The 22,268-nt window shown below is 35.9% G+C and overlaps 1 protein-coding gene across 1 annotated transcript; it reads left to right on the top strand.

Annotated features, from left to right (window-relative positions):
• On the top strand, positions 1-3,043 carry LOC112727371 (uncharacterized). Its single transcript, XM_025777090.3, has one exon. The coding sequence runs from the start codon at positions 798-800 to the stop codon at positions 2,613-2,615; it is 1,818 nt and encodes a 605-aa protein (XP_025632875.1). The 5' UTR covers positions 1-797; the 3' UTR covers positions 2,616-3,043.
• The last annotated feature ends 19,225 nt before the right edge of the window (positions 3,044-22,268 follow it).

Genomic DNA, 22,268 nt, shown 5'->3' with positions numbered 1-22,268 from the left:
ACAAAAGAACAGAATGAACAAATACTTCCAAATTTTAAAATCCCCTGTAGTCCACAGTCCACTTTAACACTTTTCAAATTTCTGACACCCCTTTTTCGGAAGAAATAAGGTTCCAATGAAAAATTAAATTAAAAACCTCAAAACTGCCACAAGCCCACAGCCCTCTTTCCTCGTCCCTCTTCCCTCCGCACTGCCGCACTCTCCTCTGCGTTTCATGTCTGCCTCCGCCTCTGCCTTGCCTTCCCCTCTTATTCCTCCTGGCTCGCTGTCTCCTCCTCTGTTCTCCTCCCTTGCAGAGCTTCTTGATGTTGAGCTTCTCAATAACATAAACACCGTTGCAGCACTACCTGCCCCCTTCTTACATTCATTCCTTCCAACCCAAATAATAATAATATGAACTAAACAACAACAATACTAATCTATTTTATTCTGCTATTTGTTTCTCTCTCTTCTTTTTCTCTTTGTGCTCCAATCAATTATTACACCTTTTATCCCATCATCCTTCTTCTACCACGCCTTCTCAATTTGTTGCAGCATGCTATGCCCTCTCTTTTCCACACAAATACACATACCCTCTCCCCCCTCTCTCTCTCTCTCTCCTTGTGACTTTTCTTTTCTACCACTTTCTGACAACTCCACTATCTCTTCTGTTTATGTTGCTTATTCACAAGCATGCATAACATGAACAACAATTCAACTGCACAAAATTGATTCCACGCGCGCACAAAAAAAAAAAAAAAAAAAAAAAAACTAGCAATAGGTAAGAACCTTTATTAGTGTCGGTGTTTGAAGCAGCTATGGTTGCCGAAGCTTGGATTGTAAAGATGGGAAACCAGCTAAGCTCCAATCTCAAGCATGCTCTTCTTCTAGAAACTTCCTCAACAAAGAGTAAAAAACAGAATCAAAAGCGTTCAGAAAATAACAACAAAGAGACCATTGGCATTCTTTCTTTCGAAGTAGCAACCGCGATGTCAAAAATGGTTCACCTTCACAAATCACTTTCAGATTCTGAGATCTCAAAGCTCAAGAACGAGACATTAATCTCAGAGGGTGTTAGGAACATTGTTTCCTCTGATGAGGTTCATCTCCTCGAGCTCGCTCTCGTGGAGAAGCTTGAGGAACTGAACCAAATCGCCGCTGTGGTTTCGCGGCTGGGGAAGAAGTGCTCTGAGCCTGCTTTGCAGGGATTTGAGCATATTTACAGTGACATAGTTAATGGCGTGATTGATGTGAAGGAATTAGGGTTCTTGGTTACGCACATGGAAGGGATGGTGAGGAAATTGGATAGGTATGTTAATGCAACAAGGAATTTGTATAGTGAAATGGAAGGATTGAATGAATTAGAAGAAGGTTTGAAGAAGTTTCAGAATAATCATCACGAAGAAAGTAAGAGGGCTTTTGAGCAGAAACTCATGTGGCAGAGGGATGATGTGAGGCATCTCAAGGATGTTTCGCTATGGAATCAGAACTTTGATAAGGTCGTTCAGTTATTGGCCAGGACGGTTTGCACCATGTATGCTAGGGTTTCTGTTATCTTTGGCGAATCTGCTTTGAAGAACAATAGTTCTGTGATTGGTGAATCTTGCCTCAGTAGTAATGTTCATATGAGTTCTAAGCGGTTGATTCACAATCAGAGCAAGAAAAATGGATTTCATTCTGGTTCACTTGTGAATTCAGTCATGGAGAGAAAGGGGAGAAAGGGAGCCAGTAATAGTACTAGTACTAGTAAGGCTCAAATAGAAATTAGTAGAGATCACTTAGCGGCTCTTCGGCCTGAAGAGTTCGGTTTTGCTTGTGGAACTAGTCCAGGGAAACTTTTCATGGAATGTCTGAGTTTGAGTAGCAAAGTTTCAAAATTTGACGATGATGATGATGATGGTGGTGGTGGCTGTGGTTATGTTATTAGTTGCGAGGATCAACAGAGTCACATGTCAAGTTGTCACAACAGCATTAAGCACAAGGGATTCTGCCATACCGATGTTCTAAGTCATGCACAAAGTGGTGTTCCTTTCACCAGAGATCGACAGGCAAAATCTAGTACTCAGAATTGCTCAACATTTGGGCAGAAAATTAGCTTAAGTCTTTATGCGGTTCCTTCCACTCTTGGAGGGTCTGCTTTATCCTTGCACTATGCTAATGTGATAATTTTCATAGAGAAGCTGCTTCGCTACCCGCATTTAGTCAGTGAGGATGCAAGGGATGACCTTTATCAGATGCTGCCAACAAGCTTAAGATTATCTCTTAAGGCAAGACTCAAGTCCTATGTCAAGGATTTGGTCATATGTGATGCTCCTCTTGCTCACAAATGGAAGGAGAATCTTGATGGGATACTTAGATGGCTTGGGCCACTTGCACATAACATGATCAGATGGCAAAGTGAGCGCAATTTTGAGCAGCACCAAATTGTCAGCAGGACGAATGTTCTGCTGCTTCAGACTCTTTACTTTGCTGACAGAGTGAAGATTGAGGAACTGATCTGTGAGCTTCTTGTTGGGTTGAATTACATATGCCATTATGAACATCAGCAAAATGCGCTTCTTGATTGCGCCAGAAGTTTTGATTTCGAGGATTGCTTGGAGTGGCAGTTGCAATGTGGAGAGTCTTTTCTCAGTTGAATCAATAAACTGTAAAATTTTTAAGTCCTCAATATGGTGAGCACATTCTTGATTAAGAATACTTTATGAGGATGATATATATTTCTGAAATTTTCTCCCTGAGGACTAATATTGTTTTAAGAGAAAAAAAGGAAGAGGAAAGTATTTGATTGCAGCAGTTGTGCAGCGCATATGCAGTCATATTATAGAGGAGCATAGAAAGTTATGTCGATCTTGTAAAATTGTTTATGTACAGAATTGCTTGTTGCTTTTGTCATGGATAGCACAAAGATTAGTATTGGTATCTTAGCGCACGTTTGAATTTCGACTTGTAGCTCGCAATCCCAAAGCATGATTTGGGCAAAAAGCTACAAGATTTGACCATCATGTTCTAGACCTTTGCGAACGGAAAAAGCAAACATGTTAATTTTGTAGTCAGTTTTGATTTATTGGTGCTTCCAGTACTATGTAATTTTTCTGTATTACAAATCAAATTGTAGAGTATTGTGCATAGTAAATTACAGTCCTCTGATAGGAATTTAACAAGGGACGGATTTATGGTTCAAATTTGCAAACAGCTTCTTATGTAAGCACTGTATATGCATAATCACGTTACTAAAGATGTTATTGTGCTAAAATCTTCAATGGAATCAGAAAAAGATGGGTTTGAACTTTGAAGCATATTTTGATTATCTTCTTTATCTATGTAAGAGTCTGTTATATTTGGGCCCCAAAGGCTGATGTGTGTTTATTTACACTGGAAATATCATGAGATCTAGCATAGTTGGTAGTTAGCTAAGCTCCTTAAACACCTAGTCAGATTTCAATCTCTAGCAACGTGAATAGACTGTTCATGGTTCTGACTGTTTACCCTCTTAGGAGAACATCCACCTCAAAGAAATTAGTTACTGTTGTTGGTAGTAGATACCTGGCCAATCGAGAGGGAAAAAATTTAGGTGTCAATTATAGGCTAAGTGCATGTTTGGGCGCCATTATTTTGTTAAAAAAAGATCTTTTTTCAATGAAAAAAGATCTTTTTTTATTTTTTAACGTGTTTGGCAAATTTCTAGTAGTAAAAGTAAAAGCACTAGTAAAATCAAAAAAAGATCTTTTTTGAGAAGCTGTAATTTACATCTTTTTTTAAAAGATATTTTTTCCTTAAAAAAAAGATGTTTTTCGTGTAATAAATGAACAAAAAAGTACTTTTATATTGTTATACCCAAACATAATTGATAGATAAAAAGACCTTTTTACGTGAGATATCCAAACATAAAATTACTTTTACTTCTCTATAAGATCTTTTAAAAAAAGATAACTCGAAAAAAGATCTTTTCTCAAAAGCTCACCCAAACAAGCCCTAAATTACTTTTAGGATGTATGTGGTTGGGAGATTAACTTTTGTCTAGGAATATGATTTCTTGGAACGATATTACTAAGTATATATTATTATCTTGTTTGGTTTGTAAAAACAAAACTCATGGAATATTAGTAATATAGCCAGTGTTGTAAAAATATGATGAAAGTAGATAAATAGGAGTAAAGATTTATATATGATAATTTAGGAAATTATATCTTGATGATATCCTTATAATATAACACTTCATAATTTATGAGAATGGTTTTTCTATTACACAAAATAATACGTAACACATTCACTAATTCATAGACATTATGAAAACTCATGTCCCATTAATTGATAATGGTTCATATTCCATTGTGTATGATAATGTTCTATACTCCATTATGTATGATAATGCTCCATGATAATATGATATCCACAATAATAATCATTTTATAACACTCTTCATTGGATGTCATTAGGAATATGCCTTGTTAAAAATTTTGTCAAGAAAAATTATGTAGAATAAAAATATGACTAAAGAGAAAATAGTACAATATCCTATGTAATAAGAAATGTCTCTTAAAAAGAGTACAGTATCTCCTCTCTTGGTAGCATCATATAAGATCTCAAAAGTGGTACACTCCAATTTTGTGTATCAGATTTTCAAAGGAGGATGCAGGAAGTGACTTAGTAAATAAGTCTATCAAATTATCACTTGAACGAATTTGTTAAACGTTAATTGTTCTTTGATTTTGAAGGTCGTGTGTGAAAAAAAAAAATTGGGAGAAATATGCTTCGTTTGTTCACCTTTGATGTATCCACTTTTGAGTTGAGCGACACACACTGCATTATCATCATACAATATTGTAGGAGCTATCTTCTTATCAGACAACCCACATGATGATTGAATAATCCAATCAAACTCTTTAGCTAAAAGCATTCACGACTTGCCTCATATATTGTAAGTATTTCAGTATGATTGGAAAATGTTGTAGTTATATTTTGCTTTGTAGATCTCCATAATATAGTTGTGTCACCAAATATAAACAAGTATCTTGTTTGGGATCTAGGTTTATGGGGATCAGATTGGTAACTTGCATCTGCATAGCTAATTAATTATTACTTAGATTCATAACGATAAAATAACCCTATATCAGTCGTTCCATGAAGATATCAAAACATATTTTTCATTCCACTCCAATGTCTTGTGGCTGGAGATGAGTTGTATCTTGGTGCGAATTTTCTATATCTACAAACTAACCGGCAAGTGCACCGGGTCGTACCAAGTAATACCTTAGGTGAGCGAGGGTCGATCCCACGCGAATTGATGGACTGAACAACAATGGTCGAATGACTCACTTAGTCAAGCAAGCAGAAAGTTGTGTTTTGAGGGTTATAAAACGCATTAAACAGAAATTCAGAAAGTAAGATATTGGCAGAGTATATATATTTTTCCTGCGAGTATAAAGTAGAAGCTATCTCAATAGAGCTGCTATTATTATAGGCACATTTATTTGGAACGAAAAATTGTATCCGGAAAATTGTGAACTCGTGACCGGATAAATGTCAGGAATACAGGCAGCCAACCGACACATGAGCTCATGGCCTATACTAGGACTAGACATTCATCATATGCATCTATGTGACATTGTTTGGGTGTGCATATTGTAATTAGTTTGCCTATGTGAATAATTCTGCTTAACTGTTAATTGCTATACTTGATGTAATTGCTCTTTGACTGTGTTTGAACCTCATTACTTGTGTTTGTAATTGATTGTTTGGATTGGGATGACTGGATGTTGATTGAGTTGTTTGGGCCTGAGGCCGTGGTTGGTATATTTGAGGTCTAGTTCTGTATAAAGTATCTGACTGGTTCAGCATAGACTTAATGAACCTATGCTTGGAACAGGATGATCATTTATACCGCGTAGGTAACTTCTTTTATGTTTATGGTCTAGTAAAGTATGAAAAATCAAACTCTTACAGCATAGACTTAATTGAACCTATGCTTGGGACAAGTTGGTCATTCATACAGTCTAGAAAAACTTTTAAGACTTTTATGAAGAAAAATTATGGGTTTAGGATTTTGGATAATTAACTGATACTTTTAAAGAAGATTTTAGATTTTTGAATGTTAAACCGTTGGTTTTCAAAAACATTCATAAGGCAAGCGATGATTAATGTGGATGAAAACAATTTTCTTTTAAATATTTCTGAACAAAATTAACTATTTGTATTTTATTCTTTACTTTCACGACATTCTCGACCTCTACTGAGAACTTGTGGTTTGGTTCTCACCCCTAATTTTTTTTCACCCTTTCAGTGGCACAGGTTTGAAGACTCAAAGTGAAGCTGCGAGCAATTAGTAAGTTTTCTTTGGGATTTTAATTGCTTTTATAGAGTCCCCTCGCTGTTGTACCTTAAAATTTTATTTTACATAGAGGGGTTGGTATGCTATGTTGTATTTGAGTTATTAATAGTAGTATTTATGTGATTATTATTTTTTTGGAAACCTTTGAAATATGACTTTATAGAATAAAAACAAAATTTTCCGGCATTTTCTTAAAACTTAAATGCGTAATCGATACAAAGGCTCAATAATTAAGTAGTTAATAATAGAAAAGGTTACATAATTTTCTTTCTAGTAAAAATACCACGACTTAAGCAAGGTATTTTGCTGGAAGGGATATTACAACATGGTATTAGAGCAGTCCTTCCTGTAGAGCCTTGGGAGTGGACTGACTATGCTTCATTGCATACTCTGAGTGTCGATCATGCTTTATGACTTGTTCTGGTAACAAGAGTTTATGTTTTATATGCATGACTGTCTGGTGATTAACGCTATTAGTTTACCATTGCATACCTCATGATATTAAGTTTGGCTAACTTAATACTATTGATTTTTATATATGCAAACACTAATGGGTTATCATAAACGAAATAGAAGTAATAGGTAATGCGAATTACGAGATTTTGGGGAACGTTAGAAACTAAGTTCTAGAGATTAGTTCTGTTTCGACATATGATCTTTATTCGTGCTTGGCGTTATCTCTTTCTTTATCAATTGTATTGGAATCTCTAGGTCTTGATCTCTTTCTTGAAATGTGTTTTGGATATTTTCCACCCATATCTTGTCATTCATACATATCCTTGCTTGATTATGTTCTTACTTGTTGCTTGAATCTTTAAGGAACATTCAACTTTGACACTGTTCATAAATTTTGTATTTCTTGATTTGATCTTAAATTAGTTTTGGCATAAAACATAATCTTTGATTCCTAAACCGTTTGAAATCTTAAGAGTTACAATTCGTAACAAGCTAATTATTCGATTTAGTTCTCCTGTTTTGTGTTCTACAGCTTATGTGTATCCTGCTCAGATTATAACCTTTGGTTTTTTGTCTCTTTGTAAGAATGATAAAAAATGATCTTGTTTTGATGTGATGTATCCATCCTAGTAGTTTTCTTCTACAATTCTTATTTTGGAGTCCCTTTAGAAAATAGTTTTATTTCGATTCTTTTTTAGTGTGATTCTGGTTGTAATCATTCTTTGAATTCTGAATGCAACAACTTTTGATTTTATGAGTACTTTCCTACAAGAAATGAATAATTTCTTCACATAGTTAAAGCATGTTTCTTTCTAAAAGTACTACTTACTCTTTATTTAATTTTACAAGAATACCTTGCCTTAGATTTTCTCATTTGAACATAATTTGATCATTTTCCAATATTATTTGAATTTTCATGCATATGTATTTACTTGATTATGTACCTACGTATTCTTCAAACTTCCTGAAGCAAGATTTTTGCTTTCATTCCAGTTAATTTTAATTTGATAAACTTCACACAATTCATTTTAATTTGAATTTGATTGAGCATACCATAACATTTGTACTTTGTTTTGTTATTTTGAGAAATGTTGAATTTGTATAATTTCTATTGAAAAAGATAAACCAATTCCCTTTGATTCAATTTGAAGTTGTTCTAAATTGCTGCACTATTTTTCCTATTACTGTTCATATTGAAACTCTTTGATTCAAAATTCCTTCTTAAGATTTCAAATTAACTCTCTTTATGATACATTTCATTGCTTTTATACATCTTCGTTTGTTAATAATCTCACGTATTCTTTCAAATCCTTGCAAAATATCATCCTTGTCCAACTGCGAACCTGAGTATTCACTCGATTTCTCGCAAATCCCGTTTGTGCCATTTGTCCTTCTCTTCTTAAGTTCTGTATTCCTTGTGTGTTAGTTCCTAGAGATGCGATTTGTGTGCACAAAAAATGAATCTGATAAGTGTACGACGTTATAAGGAGTCGTAGAGTTTTGAGGCGACGAGAAGAGGTGATCATGCTTGACTAGGAGTTCTGAACAAATATTGTGCCTATTTGATTTTGGATTTTAAAATTTATTTTGCGTTAAGTTATTTATCAACTCTTGCATTACCTGGTATATTTCCTTCTATATTCATGTGATATGATTTTCTTGGTTTCTTTGAAATGTTTCCAGTAGAAATAATTAGATAGATTCGGAGATAATTTTATTTTGAATCAATTAATATTCTTAAGTAATTTTATTATAATGGAATACCTTGTATAATTTTAGTAATTGAAAAATAAGAAAGAATTGTATAGTTTAATTTGAGTAGCTTTTATTATGAAAAGGTTATGACTTATTATATTAATTTGAGCTCTTATTTTATAAATTAATCAATTAAGAGTAATTAAATAAATTTTATTAATAATTGGAGTTAAGTTAATTAATATTTTTGTGTAAATTTTTATAGTTGGTTATTTTATATAATTTAAAAATTTTATAATTTAATTTAAATAATTTCTGTTATGGATAAATTATGGTATATTTTATTAGTTTAACCTCTTAGAGATTAATTTATTAGGAATGATTAAATAAATTTTTGTAAATACTTTAAGTTTAAGTCAATCAATATTTATGTAAAACTTTTATTTTAATTAGTTATTTTATATAAATTGAAATTAAAGTTATGATAGAAAAATAATAAAATGTCATATAATTTATAGGTAAATGATATTTTAGGTTTAAAACTGTATTTTATAAAATGTGATTACTAGATTTATTTTATAATTTAAATTAGAAATAATTATTTAAACTCAATAATATGTTGATAAATGAAATTTTATGTGTTTCGAAAATAATCTTCACAGTATTATATTTAAATTCTAAATTGTTATTTTATCTCAAATATTTTATAAAATTATTATATTACTCGTGTATATTTTACCGTGGTCCTAAAAAATTTCTAATAAAAACCCTAACATCCTAAATTTCCCAATTTATACCCTAAATCAAACACAACGCACAAACACATTTAGAACGGGAAAGAAAGGAACAGGGGAAGCGCGAAGGGGATGAAGGAGAAAAGAAGAGAGGGAGGAGGAAGGAAAGGCGCCGGTTGAGGCCTCGCCGCCGTCACCGTTGCCATCGTTGTACGAGGGAAGGGAGAGGCTCACAGTGGAGGAGTCGAGAGAGAATCTGACACGAAGAGAGGATTACGCATGAGAGGGAGACAGAGGTCGCGATGGAGCTGACCCCGCCTACGGCACGCCCTACCACTGTCGCCGAGCTTCCATAGCCGCCGAGTTTCACCGCCGTTGAGGGTGTCTCCACCACCGAACCTTGGCCCATGCTACTGCCACTGTACGCGAGAGGAAGAGGAGCAGAGAGACAAAACACGGAAGAGGGAGAGGAGAAGGGGGCTGTCATTGTTGTCGCCGAAATTTCTGGTCGCTGCTATCGTTTATGGTGAGTTAATCATGCCTAACTACCATAATCACCACCATTTTTGAACTCTTATTGTTCTGTAACATCCTGTAATGGCCTCTGATGTTCTTGGCTCTATTGGGTTTGTGGGAATTGTTACAGCTGGAACTTGTCACCAGGGAAGAGAAGCGACTACACCATCCTCTTCATTTTGACAATGTACCTCTATTCCTAACCCTGTAACGCTCTCGCTCTTGTTCTGTTTGGTATTTTGTTTCTCTATTGTGTTCTTATTTTAATTATGATAGCCAATATCTCTATTTTAGTACTATGGTGTTATGCTAGAACTATCGAAATTGCAGTTGCTACGAGCGTAACCAGAATTGGTGCTGCTATTGCCGTCCCAATTGCGTTGAAATCACCGCTACTGCTGCCAGTTTAGACTAAGCAGGGATTGTTGCGTAAAATTATGCGATTACGACATCGAGGTAGGGGGTTTAATTTTAAATGGTTTTAATTTAAGAATGCCTATAAAGCTTATCGAATAACCACAAATAGGTTCAATTGTTGTGAGTAATTGATTGATTAAATGAATGTTGAATTGTGACTGTGAAAATGTGATTGGAATTGTTGACTTAGTGATATTGATTGATTATGTGGATCGTGAATTATTTGACAAATAATTACTATGAATTCTGAATTTTTGGTGGATTACATTGGATTGATTACCGTTAAGCTGGTTCATTGATATATTGTAATGATGGTGAACTTGATTGATGATTGATTTGGAATTAATTTTGAGAGGTATTAAAGGGGTTGGATTTTGAAATACTAAACTACTTGTTGAAAATCTGAGTTTTGAAAAGGGATGGCAACTTTGAAAGTGAACCAGCAACTTAATAGTGATTGGAATGATATGAGACTAAAAGCTAAGCGAACTACAACAAGTATAGTTATTAATATTCAATTTTAAAGATTTTGTATTAACTGGAGAATTAGTTATGATTTTTCAAAGTTGAATTATAAAATTATAATTTTTGGCTTACTAGAAAACTTAATCCGAGACGATCGCTTGGACATAAAGTTAGAGCAATTCCGAATTCATTTGGTATTTTAAAGAACAAAATTAAAATTTTGCTGCCGATGTTGTTTTGGTGACTACCTTGGGTATAGGATTTAAGAACTGATTTTTATACTATTATCAGGTATTTTGAAAATATATTGTTGTGATACTTGTTGATAAAAGGTTGGTAAAATGTTGAGAAAGAGGGAACCTGTAAGGGTGGCTAAGTTCTATTTTTAGAAGAGATTATGTTCGTATTTTTATAAAAGTATAAGGTTATAATTAAAATGAATATTTAAGTATTGGCTAATGATGATAACTTTATTGATTCTTTTGAGAAAAGATATTTGGTTTATGAGGTTGTTGGCAAGGGCATGGATTTTGTCCCGCTTGCGTATTTGCAGTTGTGAAAGAAAAAGGAAAGAGTAAAGTACTTATTATATGTTTATTTGTTGCTTGAGGCAACCCAAGAGATATTTGTTTATTTATCTGTTACATTGAGGCAACCCAAGAGATATTTGTTTATTTATTTGTTGCATTAAGGCAACTCCAGAGATAATTGTTTGTATGTTTGTTGCTTGAGGCAACCCAGAGCTTCTGTAGGAAAACTAAGATACCTACAGCCATTTTCCGTTCCCCAGAGCAGAGTATGTATATTTTTCCTGCGAGTAGAAAGCAGAGACTGTCTCAATAAAGCTGCTATTATTATACGCGCATTTATTTGGAACGGAAAATCATATCCGAGAAACTATGCACTCGTGACCAGATAAATATCGGGAATGAGGGGAGCCAACCAACACATGAGCTCATGACCTGTACTATGACTAGACATTCATCATATGCATCTATGTGTCATTGTTTGGGTGTGCATATTGTAATTGGTTTGCCTATGTGAATAATTTTGTTTAACTGCTAATTGCTATACTTGATGTAATTGCTCTTGACTGTGTTTGAACCTCATTACTTGTATTTGTAATTGATTGTTTGGATTGTGGTGATTGGATGTTGATTGAGTTTTTTGGGCCTGAGGCCATGGCTGGTATGTTTGGGGTCTAGTTCAGTATAAAGTGTCTGACTGGTTCAGTATAGACTTAATGAACCTTTGTATTTAGGGAGCAAGTTTATCGTGCTGGTCTTGAGCTCAAAATTTGGATCCAAAGTCGGATATCGGATTTGTATCGGTTGCAAGTTAATATCAGGAGCTCCGGCTTCCCTTAAGGTGATTCTACAAGGTGGATCCGCCATAGTGTTGTCACCTGAGTCACTCAAAGAGATTTCAGCACTCCCCATAGATGAATATAAGGTTTCCTCGTTAATTGAAGAATGATGGTCACGGATTGATGGTGATAGTGAATTCGTGTGCTCTTCAAACAAGCCCGATTCACTATTCACAAATGCTAGCCGGCGTCGAGCTTACCTAATATGAGTTAAAGTTCTTTCTATTTCTAGATCAAAAGGGGTCAAGCTCGGGTCTGGAAGCGACCATGTCATTCAACTGAGGAAGAAATAAAAGAATGCAATTATGAAAAGCAAAAAAAGAAAAAACAAATAAACAAAAACCAACTTAACAATCAATAACTACTAAGACTAGCTAGATGGAAATGCTATCTATAAATTAGTGCCAAGTAGCAAACAAAAATCAAGTATTCCCTCAAGGGTAGTCCATTGTATTTAGGGCGTCAAGTGCACGTACGCGTGCCTTTGATTATGCCCCATGCTTAACGTTTGCACGATGTTGGCCCAACTCTCTGGAATTATGTATGGATCTGTATTCCCTCATCGGCGCGTGCACGTGCAGTGTGCACATGCGTCCTTGGCCCTTTTTTTTTAGAAATACCAAAAACAGCTAAGAATCTCTCTAACACTACCTACAACTCAAAACCAACCAAAAATGCAGATTTACAAAAAAATTATTAAAGCAAGGAAAACTTGCATCACAAGTAACTAGCAACCAAATTATTGAAGCAACTATATAAAGAGGAAACTACCTACAATGGCAACTCAAATCACTTATTAACAAATTTTATAATATGGAATGGAAAGAGTTTACCATGGTGGGGTATCTCCCACCTAGCACTTTTATTTTAAGTCCTTAAGTTGGACATTTGGGAAGCTCTTTGTCATGGTGGCTTGTGTTTGTACTCCTCCTTGAATCTCCAAGGATCTTTGCTCCTCAAATGGTTGACAGAAATTCCAACCATCTTGACCAAGCTTGGGTGAAGTTCAACCCAAGATATGAGTTCCCAAGGTTGGGCTTCAAAGTGCGATCCAGGATCCCATATCTTATTTTTACACCCGTCTTCAAGTTGATTGTGATGGTTTTTCCTTCTGGGTGGTTGACACATAGAATTCTCTTTAGTACGCCAAGTTTTTATCCTTCTGGACCCACACAAGTTTGCATTCCTCCAATCATTGTCCTTATGCCTTGAAAGTTCGACCTTAATTAGCCTAATACCGAAATTCTGACCACTACACAACTCCTTCTTACTATTGACTCCGCAAAGAGCTCTAAGTTGCCCATCCGTTTCAATCAACACATATTCAAGTGAGAAAGTGAAACTTAAGGATAAGAATTTTACCCACTTGAATGTTGTCTTGGACGGTGACTTGGGGAGGGGGACTTCCCCACACTTAGACAATGCGAGGTCTACTCTCTTAGGCTCTTCCTTAGTTATTTCCACCTCTTGACAAATTTTTTCTTCTTCTTGCTTGTCGACTTCTTCAACAAGGATATCAATATCACTTGTTTTGGAGTTGTCCTCACTAACATCAATTTCACACCTAATGGGAGAGGGTTCAACTTTTGATAGGAATTCGTTGATGATTGACTCCATCTCTTGATCAACCTCTTCATATTCTTCAATTTTGATATTTTCCGGAGGTTGTTGAGACTCCCATGGTGGTTCCACATCTCCTAAATTTTCAATCACATATTCCTTTTCTGCAATAATCGTAGGTTCCTCCAATTGTTCTAACACAAAACACAACTTTTCTTTCTCCACCGGATTTTCCAACCTCTTATTCATGCTATGCTCTTCTTCTGGTCTTTCACACGTGGTCACATAAGAATCTTGAGTGTTCAAGTATTGGTAGGCTAAAGTGTGCACTACCTTGGTCATGTTGGTCATAAACTCTAGGGTGTTCCTTTGCATATTCGCTTGTCCTTGAAGTAGCAAGGTGAGAGGATCATCTATTGGAGCTTGGGGTGGATGAGAGGATTCATCATTTTGGAAAGAAGGTTCATAGTAGGAATGTGGTTCTTCTTGGTACGGGTATGGAGATGGTGTACATTAAGGTGGTTCTTGGTAGTAATCATGATAAGGTCGTGGTGGTTCTAAAGATTCATGCTCATAATGGATATGGATATGGATCATAGGAAGATGCTTGGTATGGAAAGGCTTGTGAGTATGGTTGAGGTTCATATTGTGGATAAGAGTCACATGCATATGGTGATGGCAATTGATTTGCACACAAAGATTCACCATTGCCATTGAATTGACATGCATTAGAATGGTGATTGTACCTATGAGTATCCGGAGGTTGTTGCCAATAGGAGTGATCAATTCTTTGAGACTCCTCCCATCTTTGTTGGTTCCATCCTTGACACATGTGGTAATTGAAGTTCACATTTCCTACAACACAATTAGAACCAAACTCATAGCCAAAGTGAGAATTCATTGTGGAAACAAAAACAAACTAACTATGTCTGAGAAACAAGTGAAAGAGAAACGTATTTACAACATTCACATATATACAATAACCAATAACATAACACCATTGTAATTCTTCAGCAACGGCGCCATTTGATGAGCGGATTTTTGACGGTTTAGAATTCTCAAATGAAATCTCGTTGCAATATAGTTTCTAAACCAACACTAATCCTTTCATACAAAAATTTGTTTGTCACAAGTACAAACCCCTAAAATTATAAACCGAAGTATTTAAACCTCGGGTCGTCTCTCAAAGAAATTACAGGGTAGTGTTCTTGTTATTGGCTATGGATATGTATATTTTGGGGTTTTGGATAAGAAATAAGAAAATTAAATGATAAAGGAATTCAAATGTTGGCAAGGTTTGGTGGTCAAGGATCTTTATCCTTATCGCTAACCACAATATGATAATTGCAAGGATCAATCTCATTAAATCATCTTCTAACAAGTTGAAGAAACTCAAATGAGCTATATGATGTGTGAGCATCTTTCCTAGTGAATTTGCATTTAATTTATTGAGTTTAATTAAGAATTAATTATCTTTTAGCCACTATGGATGCTACTTTGAGTCTTGTGCAAATTATGTTTATTTTAGGTAGCATTTGTTGGATTTGATGGAGCTTCTGCAGAAAAAGAGAAGAATGCTATATATAGGGCAGGAAAGGCTTAAAGGATGGAGATGAAGCTTGCACAAATGGAATCAGCACAAGAATTAAAAGAGATGACCAGCGAGGAGCGACGCGTGCACGTGCCTGACGCGTGCACGTGATTTGGAGATTTGCACAGCACCGCGTGTGCATACCTGATGCGTACGCGTGACACGCGAAGAAGACCATCGACGCGTACGCGTGACATGCGCCACTTGCAGAAAATGCTGATTTTAATTCTGATTTAAACTTTATTTTTATTTAAAAATAGGAAAAGATATTATTTAGTTTTAGAAAATAGATTTTAAATTAATTAGGATTAGATATAAAGAGCAAAGAAACTTCTCTTCTGAGGATCCCAATATTATTCCACTTTTCATTCCACCTCAGCCGAATTTACAGTTTACCAGAATCCTAGTTTTTTCTCTCTGAACCATGAGCAGCTAAACCTCCACTGTTAAGGTTAGGAGCTCTGTCTATTGTATGGATTGATACTATTACTTTTCTATTTTAATTCATGTACTTATTTATATTTCAAGAATTGTTTTCATTCTTTATCTCATGAATTTGGGTGGAACAGAAGTATGACCCTCTTTCTAATTGAGTTCTTGTATAACTTGGAAAAGCTCTTTACTTGAACAACAGCTTAAAAACAATTTCTCCTAAATTTCTAATTAACTGGACTTAATGAGATACGTGACATATAATCCTCTTATATTTGGGTAATTAGGATTTCTGTGGCATATAAACTAGAATTGAACTTCACCCTCTAATTGGAATTAAGTGACCAAGGAATTGGCGATTGATGAATTTTAGAGGAGACTAGAAAGGTCTAAGGAATTAGGGTCTAGTCACATATAGTTTGTCATGAATTAAATCTTGCATGATTAAAATAGTTAGTAAGAAAAGTCAATCCGAAAAATAGATAACTCTAAAGCCTTAACTGTTTCTCCATACATATTTCACAACCTGTTTACTGCGTGCTTTATTAAATTTCTGAATTATTGTTTAATGCTTTTGAATACCAAAACACTCTTTTTTGTTTGTCTAACTAAGTAAATTAATCAACCATTGTTGCTTAGTCCATCAATCCTTATGGGATCGACCCTCACTCACCTGAGGTATTACTTGGTACGACCCGGTGCACTTGCCGGTTAATTTGTGGTTATAAATTCCGCACCACTATATCAATCCAAGTCCATAAGTCCTAGCTATTCACTAATTGAATTAATGGGAGCTAGAGTCAATGTCTATCAACTATCAATCACTTGGACATTAGTAACTCAAGAATTCCTAAGTTACCTTCCCAAGCCAAGAACATAAAATTCTACTCTAACATCCTCTCAAGAATTTTGACAAACACTTGGAAGGCACAAAAGAAGAGCATAGTAAATTGATAACAAGAATGAAATCTAACAACAATTATGGAAAAGAATTAACAACAACAATCTAAAAGGACATTATTGACATGAATTACCTTAAATTGAATTGAAAGAAAATAGAATGAGTAAGAGTAGATCAACAACAAAGTATAGAAGCAACATAGAGGAAATTACAACAAAAGAATAGAAGAACAAGATGTAACAACAAAGAATTGAGAGGTAGAAGTAGATGGAAGCATGAATTAAAACCTAGATCTAAGATTATTGACCTAACCTAATCCTAATTCTAGAGAGAAGTGAGAGCTTCTCTCTCTAAAACTAACCAAAAGCATTCACTAAACTAAAACTATATGTCAAATGATGGAATCCCCCCCTTTTTGCTCTTCAATCCTTGGTCCTTTTGAGTGTTTTGGCGCCAAAGTTGGTTTAGATTGGGCCCCACAGCTTCTCAGAATTTGCTGGGCACATTTTCACTTTAAAATCACATGTCGGCATCGACGCGTACGCATACAGCACACGTGCGCGTCCCTTGAAGTTATGCGTTCCACGCGTGCGCATACATTGCGCGTGCGCGTCCATGAAGCTCATCTAATTCTTTGGCTTTTCCATGTGTTCTCCATTTTGCATGCTTCCTCCTTTACTCCTTTGATCCATTCCTAGCCGTTTCAACCTGAAATCACTTAACAAACCAATCAAGGCATCTAGTAGAATCAAAGGTGAATCAAAATTAGCCAATTTAAGGCCTAAAAAGCATGTTTTCACACTTAAGCACAAATTAAGGGAGAATCACAAAACCATGCTATTTCATTGAATAAATGTGAGAAAAGGTTGATAAAATACTCTAAATGTAACACATGATAAAATCTAAAAATGGGGTTTATCAGAGATCTATCTTTGACCTTTGGAACGTGTGAACTTACTTTGAACAGTATGAGCAACTAAACTTCCTAGGTTAAGGTTAGGAGCTCTGCTGATTCCTATGAATTAATACAATTACTTTTCTATTTCAATGAATGTTTGATTCTATTCTATGATGAATTTTCGTTCTTCATCCTTATGAATCTTGATTCTACATGAGTTCTTACGAGTCCTAACTCGGATAATATTGAGCTACAGCTTGAGGATGCATCACGGGTTCCAACAGAATTATCTGGAATAATTGGGTATGTCACATATAACCCTGTTAGTCAGGGGTAATTGAGGTTCCTGTGGCTCTAAGGGCTAGAACCATAAGAGCAGAACTCCTTGATCCGAAAGATCCGACCTTGTCTGTGGCATTCTGAGTTGGATCAACAAAGAGATTGACTTGCGCGTGCTTCATCCTTTCCCAGATTGATCTAGTCTGTTCGGATGTTTGGTCTGGACTTGAGGAGATTAATGACCACGACCCATGGCTTAATCACTTACAGCCTTCCCATTGAAAGAATCATTCATCATGAAGTAGAGAGTATGACGTGTTAACTCAGAAGAAGAAGCACCTCCGAAGCCTTAACTACTGCTAATTACTGTCTTTATCCTATCCAATTACTGCATTTGTTATTGTTTGTTTAGGTGCCTACAACAATCAAAACTTCCTTTCTATTTGCCTAACTAAGATCTGCAGGATAACTACACCTTGCTCAACCCAGCAATCCTCGTGGGATTCGATCCTCACTCACCTGAGGTATTACTTGGATGACCCGGTGCACTTGCCGGTTCAGTTGTGCGAGTTTAAATTTTTGCGCACCAAGTGTTTGGCGCCGTTTCCGGAGATTGTTTGTGATTGACAAACTATCGGTTGTCTTGCTCCTTAGATCAGATACTTTACTAGATTTCTTTCAATTTCTTTTTCTTTTGTTAATTTTCAAAAACTTCAAAAAAGAAAAAAATAATAATAATAAAAATAAAAATATTTTCTATCTTTAATCATCTTTTTCTTCTGTTTTAGTCTTATGTCAAAGTTTCAAGTTTGGTGTCACTTTGGTTTTTGTTCTTCCCTTGAGTCTGTTTGAAAATTGTTCTTACTTTTCTTTCTTGGTGTTCAAAGTGTTCTTGTTATTTTTTTTGTTTGATTTCAAAATTTTTAAGTTTGGTGTCTTTTAATGTTTGTCCTTCTTAATTTTTGAAAATTTAGTGTCTTTAATTTCAAAATTTTTAAATTTGGTATTGATGAGTCCATATTTTCCGGTATATTTTGGTTTGATTTGAGTGAATTTCATCACATAAATCCACATTATTCATCCAAATAGCATACTTTTGTGTTTTCTCCCTAAATTGAGCTTAATTGTGAAAACATGCTATTTTGTGCTTAATTTAAGCAATTTTATTCCACTTTCATTCCATTAGGTGCCTTGATGTGTTTGATGAGTAATTTCAGGTCTACAAGGCTAATATGGATGGAAGAAGTGATGGGAAAGCATGCAAGAAAGGAGAAAGCATGAAGAAATCAAGTTTTGGGAGATTTAGCTTCCGTGCGTGCGCACAGTGATGCGTGCGTATGCACACGCGCAAGTTTGAAGACGCGTACGCGTGACCCACGCGTACGCGTGGGAGTGTATTTCGCCAAACGACGCGTACACGTCACCCACGCGTACGCGTCGCAGCCAGCACGTGACCCAGTTAATAGAAATCGCTGGGGGCGATTTCTGGGCCTCTAGAGCCCAGTTTTGGGACTCTCTGAAGCTGATTCTTCCTATATCAAGCAAGGCCTCATTCCATGTGAAAGGGGGGAGCAATTAGGGTTAGATTTTAGTCATGTAGTTCATTTTCTAGAGAGAGAAGCTCCCCCTTCTCTCTAGAACTAGGGTTTCTTAGTTTAATTTCCTTGTAATTGCTACTTTTAATTCTTGTTTTAATATAGTTTCTTCTACCTTTCTTTGTTCTATTATCTTAATTTCCTTGTTTATCTTGTAAATTTCTCATTTTAGTTGCCTTTTATGTTTATGCACACTCTTGTCACTTTAATTTACATTCAATGCAATTTTATGTTTCATGTCATTCATTGCTTTATTGAGTTGGTATCTATATTTTTCCTTGCTTAGTAGTTGTAGCATTTATTATTTTTTGTCATTTTACCATGCTTTCTTTACATGCCCACCAAGTGTTTGACAAAATGCTTGGTTGGGTTTTTGCTTAGTTTTTCACACTCTTGGTTAGGAAATTGGATAATTTGGTGAACTTGAGTGGTGGATGTCCATTCCACATTGTGTGAGGGTTGTTAATTAATTTGGTTTCCCTTGACTCTAAGTGACCCACTAGTGTTGACTTAGGACTTAGGGATTGAGATTAATTATGCCTAGTTGACTTATCCTCGATGTAGGGTTGACTAATTAGGATTAATTCACACACAATTACCATGTTTGTGGTCCACAACTAGGATAGGAATCCTTAATTACCCACTTCTTCCCAAGAGTCCTTTTTAGCTTTCAATTTCCATTTTCATTGCCTTTACTTGCCTTCATTTAATTTCTTGCATGTTAACCTACCTTCTTGCATTTTAATTTCTTGCCAATTGCTATCATCCAACCCCCATTTCTCCCATAGCCAATACTTATAAACTTAATTGCAACTCCTAGGGAAGACGACCCGAGGTTGAATTACTCTCGGTTTAAATTAGAAATATTAAACTTTGATGTTTGGGATTTAATTTGCCGGTTTGGTCTATACTTGCAACATAAGTTATCTTGAGTGGAAAAATCCAAACCGGTGCAAAATCTAACTCATCAAGTTTTTGGCGCCGTTTCCGGGGAGTTACAATGGTGTATGTTTTTGGGTATTGTGCATATTGTGAATATTGTAAATAGCTTATTTTTGGTTGTTTGTACATATGTTGCTTGCTTGTTTTTTGCTTTTGTAAATATGTTGGTATGTGAATATCTTGCTTCTTACTAGCTATTGTAAATATGCCTCTCTTGTTTGCTTTTTGTTTTTCTTATTTGGGAGCTAATAGCTTGTTGGACACTCCATCCAAGCTTGGTACAATCAATTGGAAATTGTGGAGATTTTAGCATTGTTGGAAGCTCCATGATGAATACAAGCACAAGATTAAAGCTCTTCATAAGTCTAACTTAAAGACAATAAATGAAAGTGTTAGGTGGGAGACACCTGGTGCACGGAATTGCAATCACACCTTTGTAACTCCGCACAACTGACCAGCAAGTGCACTGGGTCGTCCAAGTAATACCTTACGTGAGTAAGGGTCGATCCCACGGAGATTGCTGGCTTGAAGCAAGCTATGGTTATCTTGTAAATCTTAGTCAGGATATTAGTGATAAAAATGATTTTGTTTATGAAAAGTAAATAACATGAAATGAATGATACTTGTGATTCAGTAATGAGGAACAGTTTGAGGTTCTAGAGATGCTCTGTCGTCTGAATCTCTGCTTTCCTACTGCCTTCTTCTCCAAACACGCATGGCTTCCTTCCATGGAAAGCTGTATGTTGGTGGATCACCGTTGTCAATGGCTACTATCCGTCATCTCAGTGAAAATGGTCCAGGTACGGTTTCTGTACGGCTAATCAACTATCAGATCTCTCGTCTCGGATGAAAAATACCAAGCACAGCTACCGCACGGCTAATCATCTGTCGGTTCTCACTTGTGTCGGAATAGGATCTCTCTATCCTTTTGCACACTGTCACTGTGTCCAACATTCATGAGTTTGAAGCTTGTCACAGTCATCCCATCCCAGATCCTACTCGGAATACCGCAAACAAGGTTTAGACTTTTCGTATCTCAGGAATGCTGCCAATTGGTTCTAGCCTCTACCACGAAGGTTCTAATCTCACGGATTCGAATGCTTTGTTGTCAGGAGAGGCAGGTCAAATCCGTGGATCAGAAACCCAAGAGATACGTACTCAAGCTGTCGCCCAATGACTACGTTGAGCTCAGATAGAACGGGAGTGGTTGTCAAGCACGCGTTCATAAAGTTGAGAATGATGATGAGTATCACGGATCATCATTATTCTTTATATTGAAGTACGAGTGAGTATCTTAGAATAGAATCAAGCGTGATCGAAAAGAAAACAATAGTAATTGCATTAATCCATTGAAACACAGCAGAGCTCCTCACCCCCACCTATGGGGTTTAGAGACTCATGCTGTAGAAGATACAATATGAGATGTAAAAAATGTCATGAGATCCAAAAATGAATCTCTAAAAGTAGTTTTTATACTAAACTAGTAACTTAGGTTTACGAAAAATGAGTAACTAAGTGTAGATAGTGCAGAAATCCACTCCGGGGGCCCACTTGGTGTGTGCTTGGGCTGAGCATTGAGCTTTACACGTGAATAGGCCTTTTCTGGAGTTAAACGCCAGCTTGGATGCCAGTTTGGGCGTTTAACTCCAGTTCTGGTTCCAGTTATGGCATTTTACGCCAGAAACGGGTCTCTGGCTGGCGTTTAAACGCCAGTTTGGGCCATCAAATCTCGAGAAAAGTATGGACTATTATACATTTCTGGAAAGCCCAAGATGTCTACTTTCCAACGCAATTGAGAGCGTGCCAATTGGGTATCTGTAGCGCCAGAAAATTCACTTCGAGTGCAGGAGGGTCAGAATCCAACAGCATCTACAGTCCTTTCTCAGCCTCTGAATCAGATTTTTGCTCAGGTCCCTCAATTTCAGCCAGAAAATACCTGAAATTACAGAAAAACACACAAACTCATAGTAAAGTCCAAAATGTGATTTTTACATAAAAACTAATAAAAATATAATAAAAAATAACTAAAACATATTAAAAACTACCTAAAAACAATGCCAAAAAGCGTATAAATTATCCGCTCATCAACACCTCACCATGGTAACACCTTTCTA

This window comes from Arachis hypogaea, chromosome 12, assembly GCF_003086295.3.
Source record: "Arachis hypogaea cultivar Tifrunner chromosome 12, arahy.Tifrunner.gnm2.J5K5, whole genome shotgun sequence".
Taxonomy (NCBI): domain Eukaryota; kingdom Viridiplantae; phylum Streptophyta; class Magnoliopsida; order Fabales; family Fabaceae; genus Arachis; species Arachis hypogaea.
The sequence above is the reverse complement of the archived record's forward strand: the minus strand, read 5'-3'. Positions and strand labels throughout refer to the sequence as shown.